At 45.5% G+C, this 17288-nt stretch overlaps 7 protein-coding genes across 8 annotated transcripts; 5 read left to right on the top strand and 2 right to left on the bottom strand.

The window, feature by feature from the left end:
- The first annotated feature begins 1225 nt into the window (after nt 1-1225).
- Nucleotides 1226-2500, top strand: LOC6610688. The gene is made up of 3 exons (XM_002035218.2): nt 1226-1386; nt 1757-1881; nt 2163-2500. Exons 1-3 carry the CDS (start codon nt 1302-1304, stop codon nt 2289-2291), a joined length of 339 nt encoding a protein of 112 aa, XP_002035254.1. The 5' UTR covers nt 1226-1301; the 3' UTR covers nt 2292-2500.
- A 1772-nt stretch (nt 2501-4272) lies between these two features.
- On the top strand, nt 4273-4917 carry LOC6610687. The gene has a single exon (XM_002035217.2). The coding sequence runs from the start codon at nt 4325-4327 to the stop codon at nt 4814-4816; it is 492 nt and encodes a 163-aa protein (XP_002035253.1). The 5' UTR covers nt 4273-4324; the 3' UTR covers nt 4817-4917.
- An 81-nt stretch (nt 4918-4998) lies between these two features.
- On the bottom strand, nt 4999-5718 carry LOC6610686 (glycine-rich protein 5). Its single transcript, XM_002035216.2, has 4 exons — nt 5656-5718; nt 5339-5599; nt 5220-5266; nt 4999-5139 (listed from the first exon to the last, which is right to left on the bottom strand). The coding sequence occupies exons 1-4, from the start codon at nt 5716-5718 to the stop codon at nt 5016-5018; spliced, it is 495 nt and encodes a 164-aa protein (XP_002035252.1). The 3' UTR covers nt 4999-5015.
- A 588-nt stretch (nt 5719-6306) lies between these two features.
- Nucleotides 6307-10683, bottom strand: LOC6610685. 2 transcript variants are annotated; one of them, XM_032719131.1, is made up of 4 exons: nt 10271-10683; nt 8976-10218; nt 8021-8826; nt 6307-7958 (listed from the first exon to the last, which is right to left on the bottom strand). In XM_032719131.1, the coding sequence occupies exons 2-4, from the start codon at nt 9995-9997 to the stop codon at nt 7465-7467; spliced, it is 2322 nt and encodes a 773-aa protein (XP_032575022.1). In that variant the 5' UTR covers nt 9998-10218; nt 10271-10683; the 3' UTR covers nt 6307-7464. The 2 variants fall into 2 exon arrangements, with proteins under 2 accessions (XP_032575022.1, XP_002035251.1); XM_002035215.2 differs by having other exon boundaries at nt 8976-10209.
- Nucleotides 10684-11114: 431 nt separating this feature from the next.
- On the top strand, nt 11115-12564 carry LOC6610684 (aldo-keto reductase family 1 member B1). Its single transcript, XM_002035214.2, has 6 exons — nt 11115-11224; nt 11312-11479; nt 11543-11715; nt 11795-11939; nt 11996-12193; nt 12261-12564. The coding sequence occupies exons 1-6, from the start codon at nt 11150-11152 to the stop codon at nt 12450-12452; spliced, it is 951 nt and encodes a 316-aa protein (XP_002035250.1). The 5' UTR covers nt 11115-11149; the 3' UTR covers nt 12453-12564.
- Nucleotides 12565-13425: 861 nt separating this feature from the next.
- On the top strand, nt 13426-14937 carry LOC6610683 (aldo-keto reductase family 1 member B1). The gene is made up of 6 exons (XM_002035213.2): nt 13426-13559; nt 13679-13846; nt 13915-14087; nt 14201-14345; nt 14404-14601; nt 14668-14937. Exons 1-6 carry the CDS (start codon nt 13482-13484, stop codon nt 14866-14868), a joined length of 963 nt encoding a protein of 320 aa, XP_002035249.1. The 5' UTR covers nt 13426-13481; the 3' UTR covers nt 14869-14937.
- A 676-nt stretch (nt 14938-15613) lies between these two features.
- Nucleotides 15614-17266, top strand: LOC6610682 (transmembrane protein 267). Its single transcript, XM_002035212.2, has 2 exons — nt 15614-16116; nt 16176-17266. The coding sequence occupies exons 1-2, from the start codon at nt 15823-15825 to the stop codon at nt 16554-16556; spliced, it is 675 nt and encodes a 224-aa protein (XP_002035248.2). The 5' UTR covers nt 15614-15822; the 3' UTR covers nt 16557-17266.
- Nucleotides 17267-17288: the final 22 nt, after the last annotated feature.

The following is a 17288-nucleotide window of genomic DNA, read 5'->3' as shown; positions in this document are numbered from 1 at the left end:
GGGCGGGGCACACACACACACTCACACACACACACAAGTGGGGTACAAGTGCCTCGTCATGTGGAGTGTGTTTAAATGAAATTGCTTGATTCGGCATAAACATATTTACTCTGTTGAATATTTGCCCAACAATTTGATTCGCAATCTGGGCGGCCATGGGCGGGGCAGGATCTGAAATGCCGAAATCAAAATTGAATTGTATCAAGGACGCGGAACAATCGAGGCGGGCAAACACACACAAGGCCTCGTTCCACATGCCTCCTGCCAATCCTCCGGATCGCAGAGTCCTCCACTTGCATTCAATGGCGTAATCGCAGGCAGATACAAGTACTTGTATTCCGATTTCCGCCGGTGCAGTACAACCGAACCCAAGCCCGAACCCAAGCCCGAACCCAATCCATACAGACACCCATTCATCCGGCCACCCGCGGCATTTCATCCACAGATGTCAGCAATTTCTCGATTTGAATGCTCAACAAAAACGAAAGTGGGCAAACAATTCAAAGGCGAGGGCGGAGCAAAAATAACTGGCAGCAGGGCGCAAAAAAAGACGAACCTCTCCGCGCAAATGGCTTCTCTAACGACCCAATTAATTTGAAACAAGTTACAGAAAAAAAAATAAGGAAAATGGCAAAAAAAAATAGAATAACGTTTGAATTTGAGGAACACAATCAGAGTGTGGCGGCGTCGCAGGAGTGGAGCGCCACAGGCCACTAAATGCTGGGTTAGAACCCATGACCATGCTGTTCCTCCGAAGAACAAGCCCCCCCTCCCCTCAACACCCATGGAACTCCGACAATTGCCGCGGAGCCCCAAGCTTTTTATGCCCCACCACAGCTCGAAAAGTTCGCCGACAGCTTCATTACCAGCCATCATCGGAGCCATCATCATTCCGCGTGCACTGCGAGAAAAGGGGAGCATTTTTGGGGCTTGAAGAGGTATGGTATAAAAGGTGGAAGGGTAGAATGAGCAGATACACTGCAACATATTTGCAAGATATTTCAAAATGGTTTACGAAACTTCTAAAGCTGAAATGAACAGCTTGCTTTAAAATTATTTAATAAGTAGTATGTAAAGTGCATGCATAAAGCCATTTCCCCGTAATTCCTGCAAATCGATGGCATAATTTCTCTCTCTGTTCGGATGCTGCTACCCATGAGTAATTGGCCCGGCAAAAGTTCGCTGGAGTCGAGTCGGATTTAAGCTTGGCCATTGGCCGATCTAGCCTGAGTCTCGAGTCTGGAGTCGCGTCGATCGCAGTTCGCCTTCAAATCGCGTGAGGTTCGCAATAGAATATAGCCATGGTCAAGACATCCGCCAGCCTGGGAAAGAGCATCTTGCTGGGAGCTCTGGTGTTCCTCGCAGTACTCGCACTTCTCACCGAGGGTAAGTGGCATGCCAGAAATATGATGTACTTTTGCGGGCACTAAATACTTAATATTAATGGCACATCTGCTTGAAATATTATTCGCGGCTATTGTTTTGGGATGAGAGACGAAAACAGGTTTTTCGAGCGCCAGAACCGCCGGCCAGTGGCGTAGTTACTGGGGATCTTGGGGCCCAGAGCTCTCTGTTTCTCCGCTCGTTAGTCATAATTACGCTTTGTCGTGATTCAAGGCTTCCGGGTGTATGTCATAGCCAAGGCGGCGCAGATTAACCAGCTGATAAGCCGAACAGCAACACAAATGGAAAAATGAAGCGAAACATAATTTAATGGCGTGTAATTAAACTCAACCCCCGTCCCTCCACCCACCAGCGGCCCCCTTCCAGGAGCTGGAGCCCCGCAAAGGTCATGTGCCCGTCTACATTCGACATGGCGATGAGCCGCTCAGCGAAATCCATCCAGGACTGGCCGAGGCCTTCAAGGAGGGCGAATCGCAGGTGAGTCAAAAGGCCATTTATTGCTAATTCAGGATTATTATAAGTCCTTATGTACAACTGATGTATATTAACTTGTAGAAGTTAGTTTTTACTATGTAAATAGATCGCTCGAATCAGATACATTCTAATGTTCTCTTCTATTTAATTTCAAATTTATAAATATTTCTATGCTGTTTCTAGTCATATATAAGTATATTTTATTCAGTTTATTATTTATTATATTTTATTAGTTTATATGAAAACCCCTTGGATTTACCATAGTTTTGCTGCTTTTTCCGCAGAGTCTCGTCACCGAATCTCCCCAGGCGGAAACTACAAACCAACCAACCACATCCGATGCTCCCGCTCCGTCCAGCTCCACGGTATCGGATATAGCCAGCTTTGAGTCCATCAAAGGAAAGGCGGATTAAGGAATTGAATAAATTCAAAAATTGCTGCTTAAACTTATTTAGTCTACGAGTTAAGTCCATCAAACGAAAGCCCCTAAGGTCTGGTGACAAATCAGCAGGCAAATGCTGTATATTTAAACACGAAACAAACATTTAAACTTAATACATTATGTGCAAAATATTTCATAAGGGGAAATTGGCCTTAAATTGGTTAAATATGGGTTTGAAATTCTATATTTTACAAAACGAAAGCCCACTTAGCTCTTACTTTAAATCAATGTTATGAGTTGGCGAGTTCAAAAAGGTCCTGACCTTGTTTAAAATAAACTTGAAAGTGTTTTCCAACTTAATTATTTGTACAATTTGCAAAATTACCGGGCACGTTAAGTCGCTTTAAACGATCCCATTCCCATTCGACGCAGCACCATCGTCACCATCATCGCCATAACCAACCAGCCCAGGAATTGTGTGTCCTGTCTGGCGCGCTTAAATGAATTTCTGAATTTCTGTGGACCCGAGCTCGTTAAGAGCTGTGCAAGTTTCACACATTCAATGGAAATTATTCGGTCCTTTTGGGTTTCAGTTTCAGTTTCGGGTTCTGTTTCTGTTTCTGTTTCGGCTTCGAAGTCCTCGAAGCTCGTCGCTGGAATCGCCTTGGAGCTTTGAGTGTGATTTACTTGTTGTGCCCATTAGGGAGTAGCGGGCACCCCTCGAATGGGAGGAAGGACACCCAGACACCCGGACACCCGGACACCCCGAAGACCAGGACCAGGACCCAGTCCTGGCCAGGAAGCTGTGTGGCGCAAACGTTCGTAATTAATATAATGGCAACGGCTGGGCCGAGTAAAACTCCAAAATGGCCTACACACGTTGCGGTTCGGCTTTGTTTGGGGCATGAGGAGAATGGGGGGCGTTGGGGTCTTGGAGGATTTTTTGGCCCGTCCTGGCTCTGCCTGATTGGGGGCGATCACAAATTGTTGTTTCATTGTCTCACAGCCCGGCTGTCTAACGAGCAATAAAACTAAATACATACACATAAAGTTAATTATAAAAGGGCAAAGGAAATTGGAAGGTCCCAGACTATTGAGCTGTACGATGCAAGTGATGGATTAACCAAGATGGAGTGTCCTTCGCGGCGCTTTGCGGGAGGGGGGAGCTTTATCTGCAGACGAAATCGGGCTGCAATCAAGAGGGCATTAAAAGGAAGGCAAAAATACTTTTCGTAGAAGGAGGGCTAGCAAAAAAACTGGCTGTATAAAGGAAAAGCCAAGGGAAAAACCACCAGAAGAAATGCCACAAAAAAGCGACGAAAACTATGCGTAGTAAAAGCGAATTTTATGGAGCATCCTCGTTTAAGAAACAGCTCCTGAATTTAAATTTCTCTGCGTACAATCACACATATAAGCGAGTATTTGCACACGCACACAGATACACCAACGCACACACACACACACACGCTGGCTGCCAGGACCGTGTTCTTGTATCATTGTGTGCGTTCGAGCGCATTCAACCTCAAAATGAATAATTGCATATGCTTCAATGATTTGCGACTTTATTCGAGAGCGCAAGCTTCTCGCAAGCTGCTCCTCAGCACTTCCGTTCGCCAACTGCCAATACTTTAAAGTTAAAGGCCAGGAGTTCAATTGCAGGACCTAAGGACATGGCAGATGAGAATGAGCCACCAGTGCCCGAACCATCCGGGCTAATTTGAGAATTGCCCGGCTTAATTGCGTGGCACTTAAACAATAATCAAGTTAACGGTTATGCCGGCGATTATCGCCATTTTTACACCGATGCCAATACTAAGGATTATTGGCTGCCCATTAACAGGAGCAGCAATTCCAATCCGAGTCCCCCTCCAGTCCGGTTCTCAATTCGATTCCGTCCAATCCAATGACACTCGTACACAGCCAGAAAGACTTGGACATCGGGCGATGTTTGATTTTGAATTGTAAACATAACTAATGAATAACATATACAGATTATCGTAGTAAGCATCTATATTACATTATCCAATCTAGTTCTAGTCTAGATGTCAAAGGTCATTCAGAACAATGTTACATCTACCGAAAATTGTCGACTTGCTGGCTGAGCTGCAAAAGCAGGAGAAGGAAATTCAAGAGATGATTCTCGAGGAGAGCTTCGCCAGTCCAGAACAGCGACTAGTCCAACTGGAATCGGTCACATCACGGATGCATCTATGCCATTCAAGGCGCGAGGATATTCTAATGAGTTTGGAGGAGGAGCTAGGCAAATATGAGTACTCCACGCTGGTGGTGAAGCGCGTTGCCCAGATGCACATCCAGTTGAAATCGTCCAACAAGGCACTGGACTTCCTGTACAAAATCAACATCTGCTCCATCTGCGATTTGAAATGTGAGTCGCACGGCAGGCATTCCATGGTGTCCCTGCGTTGTGGCCACCTCTTCGGGCGCCACTGCATCAACAATGTCCTGCGGGAGAGCTCCCGGTGCCCCACCTGCTCGCGGGCAGCTCGTCAGCACGAAGTCCGCAGGATCTACGGCTTACACTTTTATCCTATTTAAGCTGCGTTGAATTTTTTAGCTCCTGTTGCTATTAATTGAGTTATATTTTTTTTCTTGTGAAACATGAATCTTACGCAATAAAATTAGCAAAATGGAAAGTATTTTCAAATTTAAATTAAACTCGATTCTATTTTTGCCAGTGCTGGGGCAACTTTATTGGGTTTAATGTGAGCACATTTTCGCCAACGAGCGGGGTCCTCTATTTGCCACCGAGGAGACCACCCAAGATGCCACCGCCGCCGCTGCTGCTGCCGCCTCCGGTGATGCCGGGTATGGAAATGAGATTGCCCAGCAATGGGTTGCCATTTAAAGTGAGCAGGCAGCTGTCAAAGCAATTGCACGAAAAGGAGCAGATATATGAGCGAGAATATCCTGCAGAACTCAACCGGAAGTTGCCACTTACCGCAGATCCAGCCGGATGACGTACTGACAGGCCCATTCCCGCAGGCACTGCAACGCGGAGCAGAGAGATCGGGAGTTCGGTTTAAAGCTGTCCGAGGGATTTATTTAATCCGCACTTACCCGTAAAGCTTCGGGAGAAGGACGCGGGCAAGTGCCGCCGACTGCTCCGCCACCACCATCCCCACTTCCGCTTCCTCCGCCGCCGCCGCCACCTCCACCACTGCCGCTGCCTCCGCCACCGCCACCACCACTGCCACCTCCTCCTCCACCTCCGCCACCTCCTTCTTTGGGATGAACAGGAACAGGAACTGGCACAGGAACCGGCACCGGAACAGGCACTGGCACCTTCTTGATCGGAGTGGGCTGCTGCTCCCAGGGATTCTAAAGGATGCCAATCTAAAGAATCACCAAAACTAGATATCAACGCCCCAGCTTACATTGTGACCCAAGGCCAGGGATATTAGTCCTAGCACAGCTAGGGATATGACTAATTTCCTCATCTCAGCTCCAGTCACTTGAAAGTCATGCACTGATAATGACTTACTGCCTAAAATCGCTTTATATATACTTCCAGATCCCACAGGTGTTTCTATATGTGGGTCATGCAACAGTATCAATGGGATAATCCACTTTCATTTACGATGTGTAACAGTTTATTACAACAATAAATCTGTGGTGCACTTCTTAAAAAAGAAACATACGATTCGGCTACTTGATATAATTAAAGAAAAACGGAAAATACATTGCAATCAATATATATATTTCCAAAATTACTAATTTTTATTCTTATAAATAATAGCATATAATAAAAATACTTTTATTAATAAATGGTATCTAACTTGTGTTTAAAATAAAAAATGAAATTATTTAGAGTTTTTGAAAAAGTTATACAGTTCTTACTCAAAAGATTGGCAACGCCGAATCGGTTAACAACACCATCGCTTGTTCACGATCTGGTAGCTCTAATACCCGTTTCGCTTACCGCCAAATTCAAAAACCCGCATCATAGTGAACTAATGCGAGCGTAAAATCACATAAATTACGCATAGTTACCACCTTATAAAAACAATAATAAAACAACTTCTCCATTGATTTTCTATATATATTTCAATTAATTTGATAATCATAAATATTTTATTTATTCGCCATGCAAACCATGTACAATTATATAAATAGGTAGGTTCATTTCAATTTCAATTTGTGGTTTTTATTGGTTTCGTGTACTGTCTGTGTTTCTGGTTTGGCAACTAGTCGTATAATATGTAAGTATATATAAGTTACGAGAACTAATTGTACAATAATTCATCAAATAATACCGCTGTGTATAAGAGTAATATGAACGATCGCTTGCTAGTTGATTAGTATACGTAAGACAATATCATTACCGTTGGCAATACAAATATCAATGGTGTAATTGATCTGCGCGAGAACGGGCGCAGCTTAAAAGACGAGAAACTCACATCCAAAATCGAGACTCCTGCTCGTAATTCCTAGTTCCATTGTACAGGTAGGTGAGGCTAACCATGCTAATCATGTTCGAAACATTCAACTGACTTAACTTGACTTTTTGAGCAGTGTTCTTGTGGACAGGTGGGTGATTGTTTTGGTGTAGCAAAGCATAGGGGCCAAAAGTAATCTCCTTTTTGTGAATTCAATATGTAATTTAAAAAGTAACAGCAATTGCGGGTATTTGTTAGGAAAGTTGTAGTGATATTTATAGCCCTTTTATGTCATTTACTATTTGAAGTGTGTTTACACTTTTTGCTTCGTTTTTGCAAGTTTAACAAATGAATTGAAATAGTTTCTGCATATATTATTAGTATGGCAATATTTGTATAATAATCTTTTTTGAGTACATTGTATTAAATCCTTTGATTCTCGCGGCTCTTAACATTGTAAAGAAAACAAGTGCCATTAACAAAATGTTATATTGGTTAAAATAAAATCGGACTATTAGTTTTAAAAAGTCAATTGCATATGTACCTGCTTTTCTTTTTGGGAGATATGCAATCAGTTTGTTAGCCAAATGAAAATATATTCTATATGTTCGATAGATTACTTTTCGTCCATATGGCGATCTTGCTGGCCCACCGATTCACCCACCCACATATCAGTGATTTGTATTACTTTTTGCATAATTCGCAGTCGTGTGCTAAACGGGGTGGTCGTGTGGAATCCATAAATCAGTGGAGCGCTTAGCGTCCGAATCCAAATCCGAATCCGCAGCTGCACTGCCCCGGCGATTCTCAGGTGCACTGCATCTTCTTGCAGTTGCACAGCCACTTGATGATCCTGGCATTCCGCTCGACAATCGACGGCGGCTCCGAGGGTCTATACGCCTGAGTGGCCTGCGGCTGGGTTTCCGTGCTGTCCGGCAATCGCATCGAGTCCACGGTGCTCACATCCGAGAAGAAGACAGTGCTGGAATCATCGGAGGCGTCATCCGACTCCGAGTGGTGCCTCCTCGGTTGGCTGTAGATCTCGTGGAAGGCCTCGTCGTTCAGTCCCAGGCGATCAAAGAACTTCTCCAGCTCCGAAATGCTGGCATTCAGAGCCTCCCTTTCCATGTCCAAGCTATTGTGGTACACCTCCGAGGAGAAACCTTTGGGGAAAAAGACATTCTCGTGGTCCACGCTGCCCCTATGCTGTTTGTAGGCGGCCAGGACACCGCTGGCCGTTCCCATTCCTCCTGATCCTGGCGCTACGATAGCACCTCCTGATCCTGGTGGTCCTCCCATTTCTACAGAAAGATTATAACCAAATGATAATTTACACAAATGGGATCTCAATCTCAATTCCTACCTCCTTGAACTGGCAGCCGATTCCTGTTCTTGAAGCGGATGCACCGCTGCCTCTTGAACTGAATGGGCGGTGGACTGATGTCGTCCACGGATGGCGCCGATCCGGGGCTCTGGACCAGCGAGCTCTGCGAGTGATTGATGCTCGTGTAGCCCTGCGAACTGGTGTGCAGCTGCTGGCTGGAGGAGCTCGAGTATCGTGGCGTCTGGGTCTTGAGCCTGGGCGATGGAGGCGTCGGGGTGTAGTCATCCTGAAAGGCTTCTGGAACCTCCGGAGTGGGCGTGAAGTTCAGCAGATAATCCGAGCCCATTGTGGTGTCCTGTTTGCAGCGGCAATCCAAGCACTCCGTATTCCGGCCACCACCCATGCCGGAATAGTCCCCGGCGGGCGTCACATAGCCACAGTAGGAGTTGGCACTGTGCTGTGTGGACGAGCCACTGTCCCTGCGAGTGGCGGCCACCAAGGTGCAGCAGTTCTTGATCGTACCGCTCGCCGGAGCAGCACTACCGGCCACTTCCCGCTGCCGCTCCCGCTTGTAGCAGGGCTCGCTGCGATGGGTGTAGTGACCGGAACTGCCGCCGGAGTCCCGGTTTATGGAGGACTCGCCGGCGGACTTGATCGATCGATTGCCACGGCTGCAGCAGCTCAGGATCTCGCTGTGCGGCGAGTGTCGGCTGATCTGGGTGTGCAGATCCGGCAGCGACTTGTGGCTATTGATGTTGAAGTCCCCGGAGGGATAGGGCGCACTGCGATCCTCGCCCGTGTTGGGAACCTCATGGGAGTGCGAGTACGAACGCTGGTAGTTGTATCTGTTAGATGGTAAAAAAGGTGACAATTAATGCAGTTCAACTACAGATACATTTGTTTAAAATGTGCTTTCGTAGTCATAAGTCAATGGAATTTTCAAAGATTTACAAGTCGTGTACCGACTGGTTTCAACTAAATCATATAACCTTACCTATATCGATCGTTATGAGCCTGTCCCGACTTTGCAGCATATTCGGCGGGCGGGCTAATGGGTCGATAGTTCTCGGTGAGGACGAGGGGTTCCTCGCCATCCCGCCCGAAGCCGTGGGACGTAGGCATGTAGAGGGGCGGCGGGATCCTCAGGGCGCCCGCCTGACCGCCCATCTCCTCCTCGCCGTAGTCCGTGGGCAGTAGCTCCGCACTGCCGTCGCTCATCTCGTGGCGCCTCAAGGTGCCGCCGTTGCGCTCCTTGGCCGACTCCGAGCCCAGCAGCATGCGCAGCTTGTGCTGCAGGAGGTTGTTGTTCACGGCAGAGCCTCCGTTTCGTCCTTGACCTTGGCCTTGGGCGTGGCGGGAGTGCGGGAGGTGCTGGTGTGGGTGGGGATGGTGGTTGTGCAGGTACTGCTGTTGCTGCTGCTGTTGTTGCTGCTGTTGTTGCTGCTGCTGCACCTGCTGTTGCACCTGCTGCTGCCGACTGAGATTGAGGCTCATGTACCGCCTGTCCTCCAGGTCATAGTGGTGACCATGCGATTCCTCCGGCCGACGACCTCTTTTCCCACTAGCTCCGTTGTTACCGCCTCCATTGCGATAGCTCGCCTGCTGCAGTCGCTCGAAAACCGCCTCGGATTTAATGTAGAACGGCTTTGACTCCGCCAGCAGCTCCACGGCGGACTTCCTCTTGCTGTAATGCCGGCTGCCCGTGTGATAGAAGGCGTTGTGGTGACCCCAATAGTTCCGGCTGGCAGCAGCCGTTTCCGGCAGCGCGGAAGCGGATAGTGGTCGCTGTCCGCCGGAGGAGGACATTCCGTACGCGTAGCTCGCATTCGCCATTCCGCCTCCACCGCCGAATATCTGCTGGCTGGTGGCATACAGTGTCTGACTGGCGGTCCTCGAGTACTTGGGCATGGTCGGGTAGGCGGAGGAGGGCGTGGACCCGTGGTGACCACCTGGAGAGCTGCTGCCATTGCAGGATCGCTGTCGCGGACTGCTGCATCCATGTACCACAGCCGCCATTATTGATATGGCCTTTAGGTTCTACACTCTTTGGATTCTCCTAGATTTCGTTTGGGTTTTCGTGTAATCCTTGGATTCCCTTGTGCAGGTGTTGCTGCAGGTGTCATCTGCTGTTCCTCCCACTTTTTATCGCCCCTCCTCTTCTGCTGGCCCCGATTTCAGGGGATGTGAGCTGGGGTCCGGGTTTTGTGGCATGCGCAGTGGTCGGCGTGCTGCGTATACTGAAATTACAATACAATAATTTTCAGCTAACCAAGGCTCGACGGCAGTCACCTTCTACACCTCCATGGCAATCCGAAAAACTAGACCAGACCAAGGCGAAACCAATGAGCCAGCAACGACACGCACTTGGTCGCAGGAGCAAGTGGAAGTGGTTGTTCTGTCGTGACTTGGTGTAGTCACTACCCAAGGAGTATTTATAGATTGCAGCGCACTTTCACTTCGATCCTTCAGGGGATTGGGAGTTATAACGAACTATGGGTTTTCCAGTATGCACTTTAATCTAATTTTCCAGCCATTTAGCACTTTTTAGGAGCCAGTCACTCGCTGGAGTGATTTTCTTCTCGGCTTGGAGAGCACATCCACAAATTCCTCGGGTGGGAACTCACCAGGCGCTTTGAAAATTCCTTCACTTGTGCGACGGTGGCAAGGTCTGGTACATTGTGCCTCTTTGAATAACAGATGTTGTGCCGCTTCCAAAGTGTTCCGTCCTCCCAAAAAGCTCCAGCTCCGCCCATGCGCCCCACACAGAATACCCCAGGCAAAGCTTTTGCTGGTCTCAAAGGTGTGGTGCTCAGCCGGAGTTCCATTTTATCCTGGAGTCATGGAAGTTACTAGAGAAATTCCGGTGCTTTGTTTAATGCTCCATGAAATATGAATTTAAGGATAATTTGGAGAAGTTATATGATAATCAACCAGCTTATATAAGATAAAACATATAAATATATAATATATATAAACCACATAGATATCTTCGGTACTGACAAATTTGAAAAACCGTTTCAAAAGTGATACCATAGGTGGACCTTATCTTCCCGCCAATTTTGGCCAGCTTTTCGAGCTTCTCAGAGCTTTTTTCAGAACTTTGTGGGAGAGCTCTATAGAGATTGGATTTAGTTCGGTCAGTCAGCGAACAACTGTGGAACGGTCAAGATGTCCAGCAAAATTCCCTACGTGAAGCACAACAACGGCACCCAAATCCAGTCCATCGGACTGGGCACCTATACGGTAAGATAACGCCGTGGAGATCACGTCTTCGATGGTTATCAGCTGGGAACATACCATATCCCATTATAAAACGATCCGCCCTTTCAGTCGCTTGGAGGCGATTGCGAGCGGGCCACGCTGCATGCGATTGATGTGGGCTACCGGCACATAGACACCGCCTACTTCTACGAGAACGAGAATGAGGTGGGTGCAGCTGTCCAGCGGAAGATTGCCGAGGGCGTCATCAAGCGGGAGGACATCCATATCACCACCAAGGTGAGTTCTGCTTAGTCAATTATGAAATGCCCATCATCCTGAAATGGAATTCTCTAATCCCAGTTATGGTGCCACTTCCATGAGCCGGAAAGGGTGGAGTACGCCTGCCGCAAGACTCTGCAGAACTTTGGACTGCAGTATGTGGATCTCTATCTGATGCACTGGCCCTACTCCTACGTCTACCGCGGCGACAACGAGATGATGCCCACCGATGCCAAGGGAGAGGTGGAACTCAAGTGAGTTTTTAATTTAGTCACTTACTAATCAGGGTGTGTTTCGTTTGTATTTGCTTGACTCTAAATGACCAAATTACAGCGATATCGATTACCTAGACACCTGGCGTGCCATGGAGAAGCTCGTGGAACTGGGCCTGACCAAGAGCATCGGCGTATCCAATTTCAACTCGGAACAGTTGACTCGCTTGCTGGCCAACTGCAAGATCAAGCCAATCCACAATCAGGTGCGTCAATTGTGGTTTCGCCTTGGGTTTCATATTCCTAATAGACCATTTTCCAGATCGAGTGTCATCCTGCGCTCAACCAGAAGAAATTGATTGCTCTGTGCAAGAAGAATGACATTGTGGTGACCGCCTACTGTCCCCTGGGAAGACCGAATCCAGCAGAGAAGACGCCCAACTACATCTATGATGCCAAGGTTCAGGCCATTGGAGACAAGTACAAGAAGTCCACCGCCCAAGTGGTGCTCCGATATCTGGTAGGGATTATCATCTAGGTTTTTTGAGCAAGAAAATCGTTTATTAACATTATCTTAATCGAAATAGATTGAGATTGGAACCATCCCATTGCCAAAGTCATCCAATCCCAAGCGCATCGAGGAGAACTTCAAGATCTTCGACTTCCAGCTCGATGCTGAGGATCATGCCGTTCTGGATACCTACAACACCGGAGAACGTCTGATCCCCATGACCCACGCCATCAAGAGCAAGAACTATCCATTTAACATCGAGTTTTGAGATGGAAAGCAGGAGTAATGTTTGATACCAATTAAAGTGGTTGTTAAATCTGATATTTTGTGTAGATATATGTTTTTTTTTAAATATACACCATCAATAATTATTTTTGAAATCTTATTACATGTTCAATTATTTATATTTATTTTGGAGATTTTTATATAACAAGCACACTTATTTCTTTTACATAATATCGCCTTATTTTTACTTTTAAGTATTTTGATAGTGCTTATATATTTACCTAATTCTTCTATTTTAGTCTTATCATCTGAATTGTTTCCTATTCGCAGTCAAGGGTGTGGCAAATATTTTTAAGGGGTATAAAATATAATATACATATCAAGTCACCTATGAAAATAATACGAACACATTTTGTGATTATACATAATATTTTTAAAACAATACCCTTTTTTGGACACCCCTGCTGAACATTTAATGATTTGAGAGAGAGCTTTCGCTCGATCATCTAGTTTTTAAAAGAGGCTTGGCATGGAAAATTCCACTTAATCAAGATCATTTGGTCTAATACAATTTCGCCAACACTTGTCTGAATTCAATTATTCACAACTGCAAGGCAGATTGCAAAAATGAAAAGCTATAAAAGGGAAAAGAAAATAAACAAGCCCACATGTAATAAGTAAATAAACAAAACTAGCGATAAAGTTAACCGAATGAGCTTTGCGCGCCACTCAATATCAAGCTATCGATAAATGCTTTTCAAAAGTGTTCCCACATAATTCTAAATGGGATTTTTCACATGTTTTGGTTTGGATCATTTAAAAAAAAAAATGTGTTAGATTTATCCTTATTAAAACATTAAATATTAAATTTAATGTATTAGTTAGCACATGTATAATCTGCCCTCCTTGCTTCTCTACAAACTATTTCCAAGTTTCTCCGCCAGCTTGACTGTGTTTTTTATCTGCAAATGCAAAAGGTCTTTTGAAGGTTCTATGGGCCCATTCGAAAACCTTATAACTGAGGTGCAACGAGCAACCCAGGCATTCAGTGTTCAACTTTGTAACCGCGAAGATGACCGGGAAAGTGGAGTACTACTTCAAGAACAACGACGGAACCCTTATCCAGGGAATCGGACTGGGCACCTTCGCGGTATGACATTGAGTGGTTGATCATAGCAGATCCGATACTGATCAGGAATGTCGCTTATCAGTCGCCGGGTTAACGTCATTTGAAGAATCGCTAACGTTATTGATGACTTGTGATTTCAGTCGACGGAAGGCGATTGCGAACGAGCTGTTCTCCACGCGATTGATGTGGGCTACCGGCACATAGACACCGCCTACTTCTACGGAAATGAGGCCGAAGTGGGTGCGGCAGTTCGGAAGAAGATTGACGAAGGCGTCATCAAGCGGGAGGACATATTCATCACCACCAAGGTCAGTTGGCACGGGGCTATGGTATCCACATCATAAACTAATTCCTGAGTGGCCACATATTTCCGCAGCTCTGGTGCAACTTCCATGAACCGGAAAGAGTGGAGTACGCCTGCCGAAAGACCTTGAAGAACATTGGCCTGGATTATGTTGACCTCTATCTGATTCACTGGCCTTTCTCCTATAAATATCGCGGTGATAACGAACTGATTCCCAAAGATGCCAATGGAGAGGTGGAACTTGTGTGAGTGAAATGAATAGTATATGAAATATTTCTAATCGATTGCCACTTACAAGTGAAATGCGCCTTATGTTATCTGTAATCTTACTATGCCGTTTACTTACTCTAAACTACAGGGACATTGATTACCTGGACACTTGGGGCGCCATGGAGAAGTTGGTTGACCTGGGCCTGACCAAGAGCATCGGAGTGTCCAATTTCAACGAGGAGCAGCTGACGCGCCTGTTGGCCAACTGCAAAATCAAGCCAATCCACAATCAGGTAACCCAATCACACGAAATTCCATTCAGTTTCTCAATTCATATTGTTCTTCCTGCAGATTGAGGTCCATCCCGCGTTGGATCAGAAGAAACTGATTGCCCTGTGCAAGAAGAATGGAATCCTGGTGACCGCCTTCAGTCCCCTGGGCAGGCACAATGCCGAGTTGAGGACGCCTACCTTCATGTACGATGGCAAGGTTCAGGCCATCGCAGACAAGTACAATAAGTCCATTGCCCAAGTGTTGATACGATATGTGGTAGGAATTTCAGTTTATACATATGTAATGTTCAACCGAATCTCTTATTATGACTAATTATTCCAGATTGAGCTGGGAACCATCCCGCTGCCCAAGTCCTCCAATCCCAAGCGCATCGAGGAGAACTTCAATGTCTTCGACTTCAAGCTGGATGCTGAGGATCATGCTATTCTGGACTCGTATCACAATGGAGAGCGTGTTGCTCATGCTCGACAAGCCATCAAGAGCAAATACTATCCCTTTAACGTGTATAGTGCTTGTTTTTAATACAACCAATATATTTAAGTTATTATGATTAATAAATAAATAGTAACCCTTGTACGGGAATACCCAAAAGCAAGAAGAAAATTTCTAACGTCATTTACAATCGGTAAGTATTTTTCGTAAGTGTTTTGTATATGTCTTTTTTAGTCTTATCAACACAAGTACTTCCCATTGATATTTACATGGATTGGTTCATAAATCTTAAAGCGCGGCACATTTTTGTTCCAGTTATTCATTTATTTTTAGAGAAGGTATATATTTCTTAATGAGAAAATTGAAAAATTGATCTACTTTTACTACAAAACTGAAAACTTTTAATTTTGGTTGTATTTAAAACTAAGTTGTACCCTTATCTCAAAGCACAATAGAACAGATAATAGAAAATAGAGTAGCGGATCACATTATGAAAGTCAAGTTGCACCTAGTTTGTCAAGTTCTCGATAAGAAAAAAATAAGAAATAGATTGTTATACCAGCTAACTGTGAAAATAGGAAATGATATGTTTGTTTTTTAAATAAAATCCACCAATGTAAGTATCATTACAACCCATTTTTTTTTTCTGCAGTTAAAATAATATTGAAATGATAAATAGCATGAATTGAAATAAGTTACAGCGAATATTTTGAATTTCAATCGCGCGGTATTTTGTAACGGTATTTTGTATATTTGCTTGCTGTAAGAAATATCGATAGCAGAAAGATATCGATATGTATTTATTTACTCTTCAAAATATTCTTTGATATTTTTATGTGCGCACATCCATAACAAAAATCCTTGCAAGTCGCCGGGAACACGACGAATTGCAGGTAAACAAGATGCCAGCAGTACGTGGCCATTACGTGGAGCAGCAGCAGCAGGAGGAGTAAGTGTACCCAGCGGAAGCAAGTAAATCCGTCCAATTGCCGGAAAACAGAGCGTAGCCAGCCGGAAAAGTAGAGCAGACTCTCCCAGAAATCGATGCCCCACTGCCACACAATGGTCTATATGCGAATTGTGCTAACAACCTTGGTGACCATTACGTGTCTGCTGGGGGACAACTTCGTGGAGCTGACCCAGCATCCATTGCTGAAGGCCCTGGCCGACAATGCCACCCATGCGGCCATTGGAGCACTCACGGGAATCACGTTCGCCACACAATTCTACGAGCGCACCTCACAGTTGTTCGGCTGGATATTGATTTTCACCTGCTTCGTTGTGTCATCGTTCATTGACTTGGACCACTTTGTGGAGGCGCGTTCCCTGTATTTGGAGGTGAGTTGCAGTAACCAGGCGAAACACGCTCTAACCAAATTCCCACAACTCGCACGCAGGATGCCACCAATCTGTCGAAGAGGCCCTTCCTCCACTGCTCCAGCATTATAGTGGTTATGCTGCTGTTCTACATGTGCACCGCCTGTTTGAACTACTTCCGGACCAGCCTAATGCTGGGATCCCTACTCTGTGCCTTCATCACACACCACACCAGGGACGCCGTGCGACGGGGCTACTGGCTGTGCCCGCTGGGCCACACGGACAGGATGCCCCAGCTGGCCTACATATTGACCACCATCCTGACGCCCCATCTGCTGGGCTGCCTGCACAACGTGTGTCGCAGCGCCACCGTGCTAAACTTCCTGGGGCAGTACGTCAAGCTAAGCGAGGGCCAATACCGCAGCGGCTCCACAGCCAACTATCGCTACATGCAGGTCTAGGCTATGTGTAGGAACACTTTGTGATAATATTGCAAAACATCATCAAATGGTAAATGCAAATTGCTTTTCAAGCTTCAACCGCTTTAAGATTAGAGATTTAGAGATCGCCTAGAAACCCAGATACTTCCTCGCAACAGGACACAATTTTACACGGATCTACTACTAGAAGTACCTTTTTGAGGGAACTATGCTTCCCATCCAATTGATTTTTCTTTGTTAAGTAGCGTGTAGGTTTTTACTAGCATCTAACTAGAATACAGATAATATCCGGATATGTGATATGTAGTCCTTAGACAAACTAGAGTAACGAGCATAGCGCACAACGATATCTAATCGATTTTCAACTTCAACTCTGACTCTTGTACTTGTAGGCCATACGAATTTTAAGGTAATCGACTAATAAAATCAATCTAATTGCCTTACAATATCAGCCTTGCAATCACAATTAATCCCATTGGCTTACTTGGCCCACCTAAATTTTATTCGCTGTTTATTTGTGGGCCAAATTAGTTGCCGTTTACAAATTGGTCCTAATGGCTGGCATGGCTGCGAAGGAATCCCGTCATAAATCGACTTTTCTGCTTATTTTACCGATTCGTTCGGGCTATTTTTAAAAGAATTTAATTTTAAATTTTCGCCATTATAAATAAATCACAATTTCGATCGAAAAAGTTCGCAAGGAACCAATAAAAAACATTGGCTTTTCGAAATTTTCCTACGCTTTTCGGCGGA

The sequence above is a fragment of the Drosophila sechellia genome, chromosome 3L, assembly GCF_004382195.2.
Source record: "Drosophila sechellia strain sech25 chromosome 3L, ASM438219v1, whole genome shotgun sequence".
In the NCBI taxonomy this organism is placed as follows: Eukaryota; Metazoa; Arthropoda; class Insecta; order Diptera; family Drosophilidae; genus Drosophila; species Drosophila sechellia.
This window is presented reverse-complemented; position numbering and strand designations above follow the sequence as displayed.

Bases quoted from the DNA above. Each gene is read 5' to 3' on its own strand.
- LOC6610682 (XM_002035212.2), top strand. From the start codon at position 15,823: ATGCCCCACTGCCACACAATGGTCTATATGCGAATTGTGCTAACAACC. The intron at 16,117-16,175 runs GTGAGTTGCAGT...ACTCGCACGCAG, and splicing joins CGCGTTCCCTGTATTTGGAG to GATGCCACCAATCTGTCGAA.
- LOC6610687 (XM_002035217.2), top strand. From the start codon at position 4,325: ATGTTACATCTACCGAAAATTGTCGACTTGCTGGCTGAGCTGCAAAAG.
- LOC6610684 (XM_002035214.2), top strand. From the start codon at position 11,150: ATGTCCAGCAAAATTCCCTACGTGAAGCACAACAACGGCACCCAAATC. The intron at 11,480-11,542 runs GTGAGTTCTGCT...CTCTAATCCCAG, and splicing joins ACATCCATATCACCACCAAG to TTATGGTGCCACTTCCATGA. The intron at 11,940-11,995 runs GTGCGTCAATTG...ACCATTTTCCAG, and splicing joins TCAAGCCAATCCACAATCAG to ATCGAGTGTCATCCTGCGCT.
- LOC6610683 (XM_002035213.2), top strand. From the start codon at position 13,482: ATGACCGGGAAAGTGGAGTACTACTTCAAGAACAACGACGGAACCCTT. The intron at 13,560-13,678 runs GTATGACATTGA...TTGTGATTTCAG, and splicing joins TCGGACTGGGCACCTTCGCG to TCGACGGAAGGCGATTGCGA. The intron at 14,346-14,403 runs GTAACCCAATCA...TTCTTCCTGCAG, and splicing joins TCAAGCCAATCCACAATCAG to ATTGAGGTCCATCCCGCGTT.
- LOC6610685 (XM_032719131.1), bottom strand. From the start codon at position 9,997: ATGGCGGCTGTGGTACATGGATGCAGCAGTCCGCGACAGCGATCCTGC. The intron at 8,827-8,975 runs GTAAGGTTATAT...ACCATCTAACAG, and splicing joins GCTCATAACGATCGATATAG to ATACAACTACCAGCGTTCGT. The intron at 7,959-8,020 runs GTAGGAATTGAG...ATCTTTCTGTAG, and splicing joins TCGGCTGCCAGTTCAAGGAG to AAATGGGAGGACCACCAGGA.
- LOC6610686 (XM_002035216.2), bottom strand. From the start codon at position 5,718: ATGAGGAAATTAGTCATATCCCTAGCTGTGCTAGGACTAATATCCCTG. The intron at 5,600-5,655 runs GTAAGCTGGGGC...GGCATCCTTTAG, and splicing joins CCCTGGCCTTGGGTCACAAT to AATCCCTGGGAGCAGCAGCC. The intron at 5,140-5,219 runs GTAAGTGGCAAC...TTGCTTTGACAG, and splicing joins GTCATCCGGCTGGATCTGCG to CTGCCTGCTCACTTTAAATG.
- LOC6610688 (XM_002035218.2), top strand. From the start codon at position 1,302: ATGGTCAAGACATCCGCCAGCCTGGGAAAGAGCATCTTGCTGGGAGCT. The intron at 1,387-1,756 runs GTAAGTGGCATG...TCCACCCACCAG, and splicing joins ACTCGCACTTCTCACCGAGG to CGGCCCCCTTCCAGGAGCTG. The intron at 1,882-2,162 runs GTGAGTCAAAAG...CTTTTTCCGCAG, and splicing joins TCAAGGAGGGCGAATCGCAG to AGTCTCGTCACCGAATCTCC.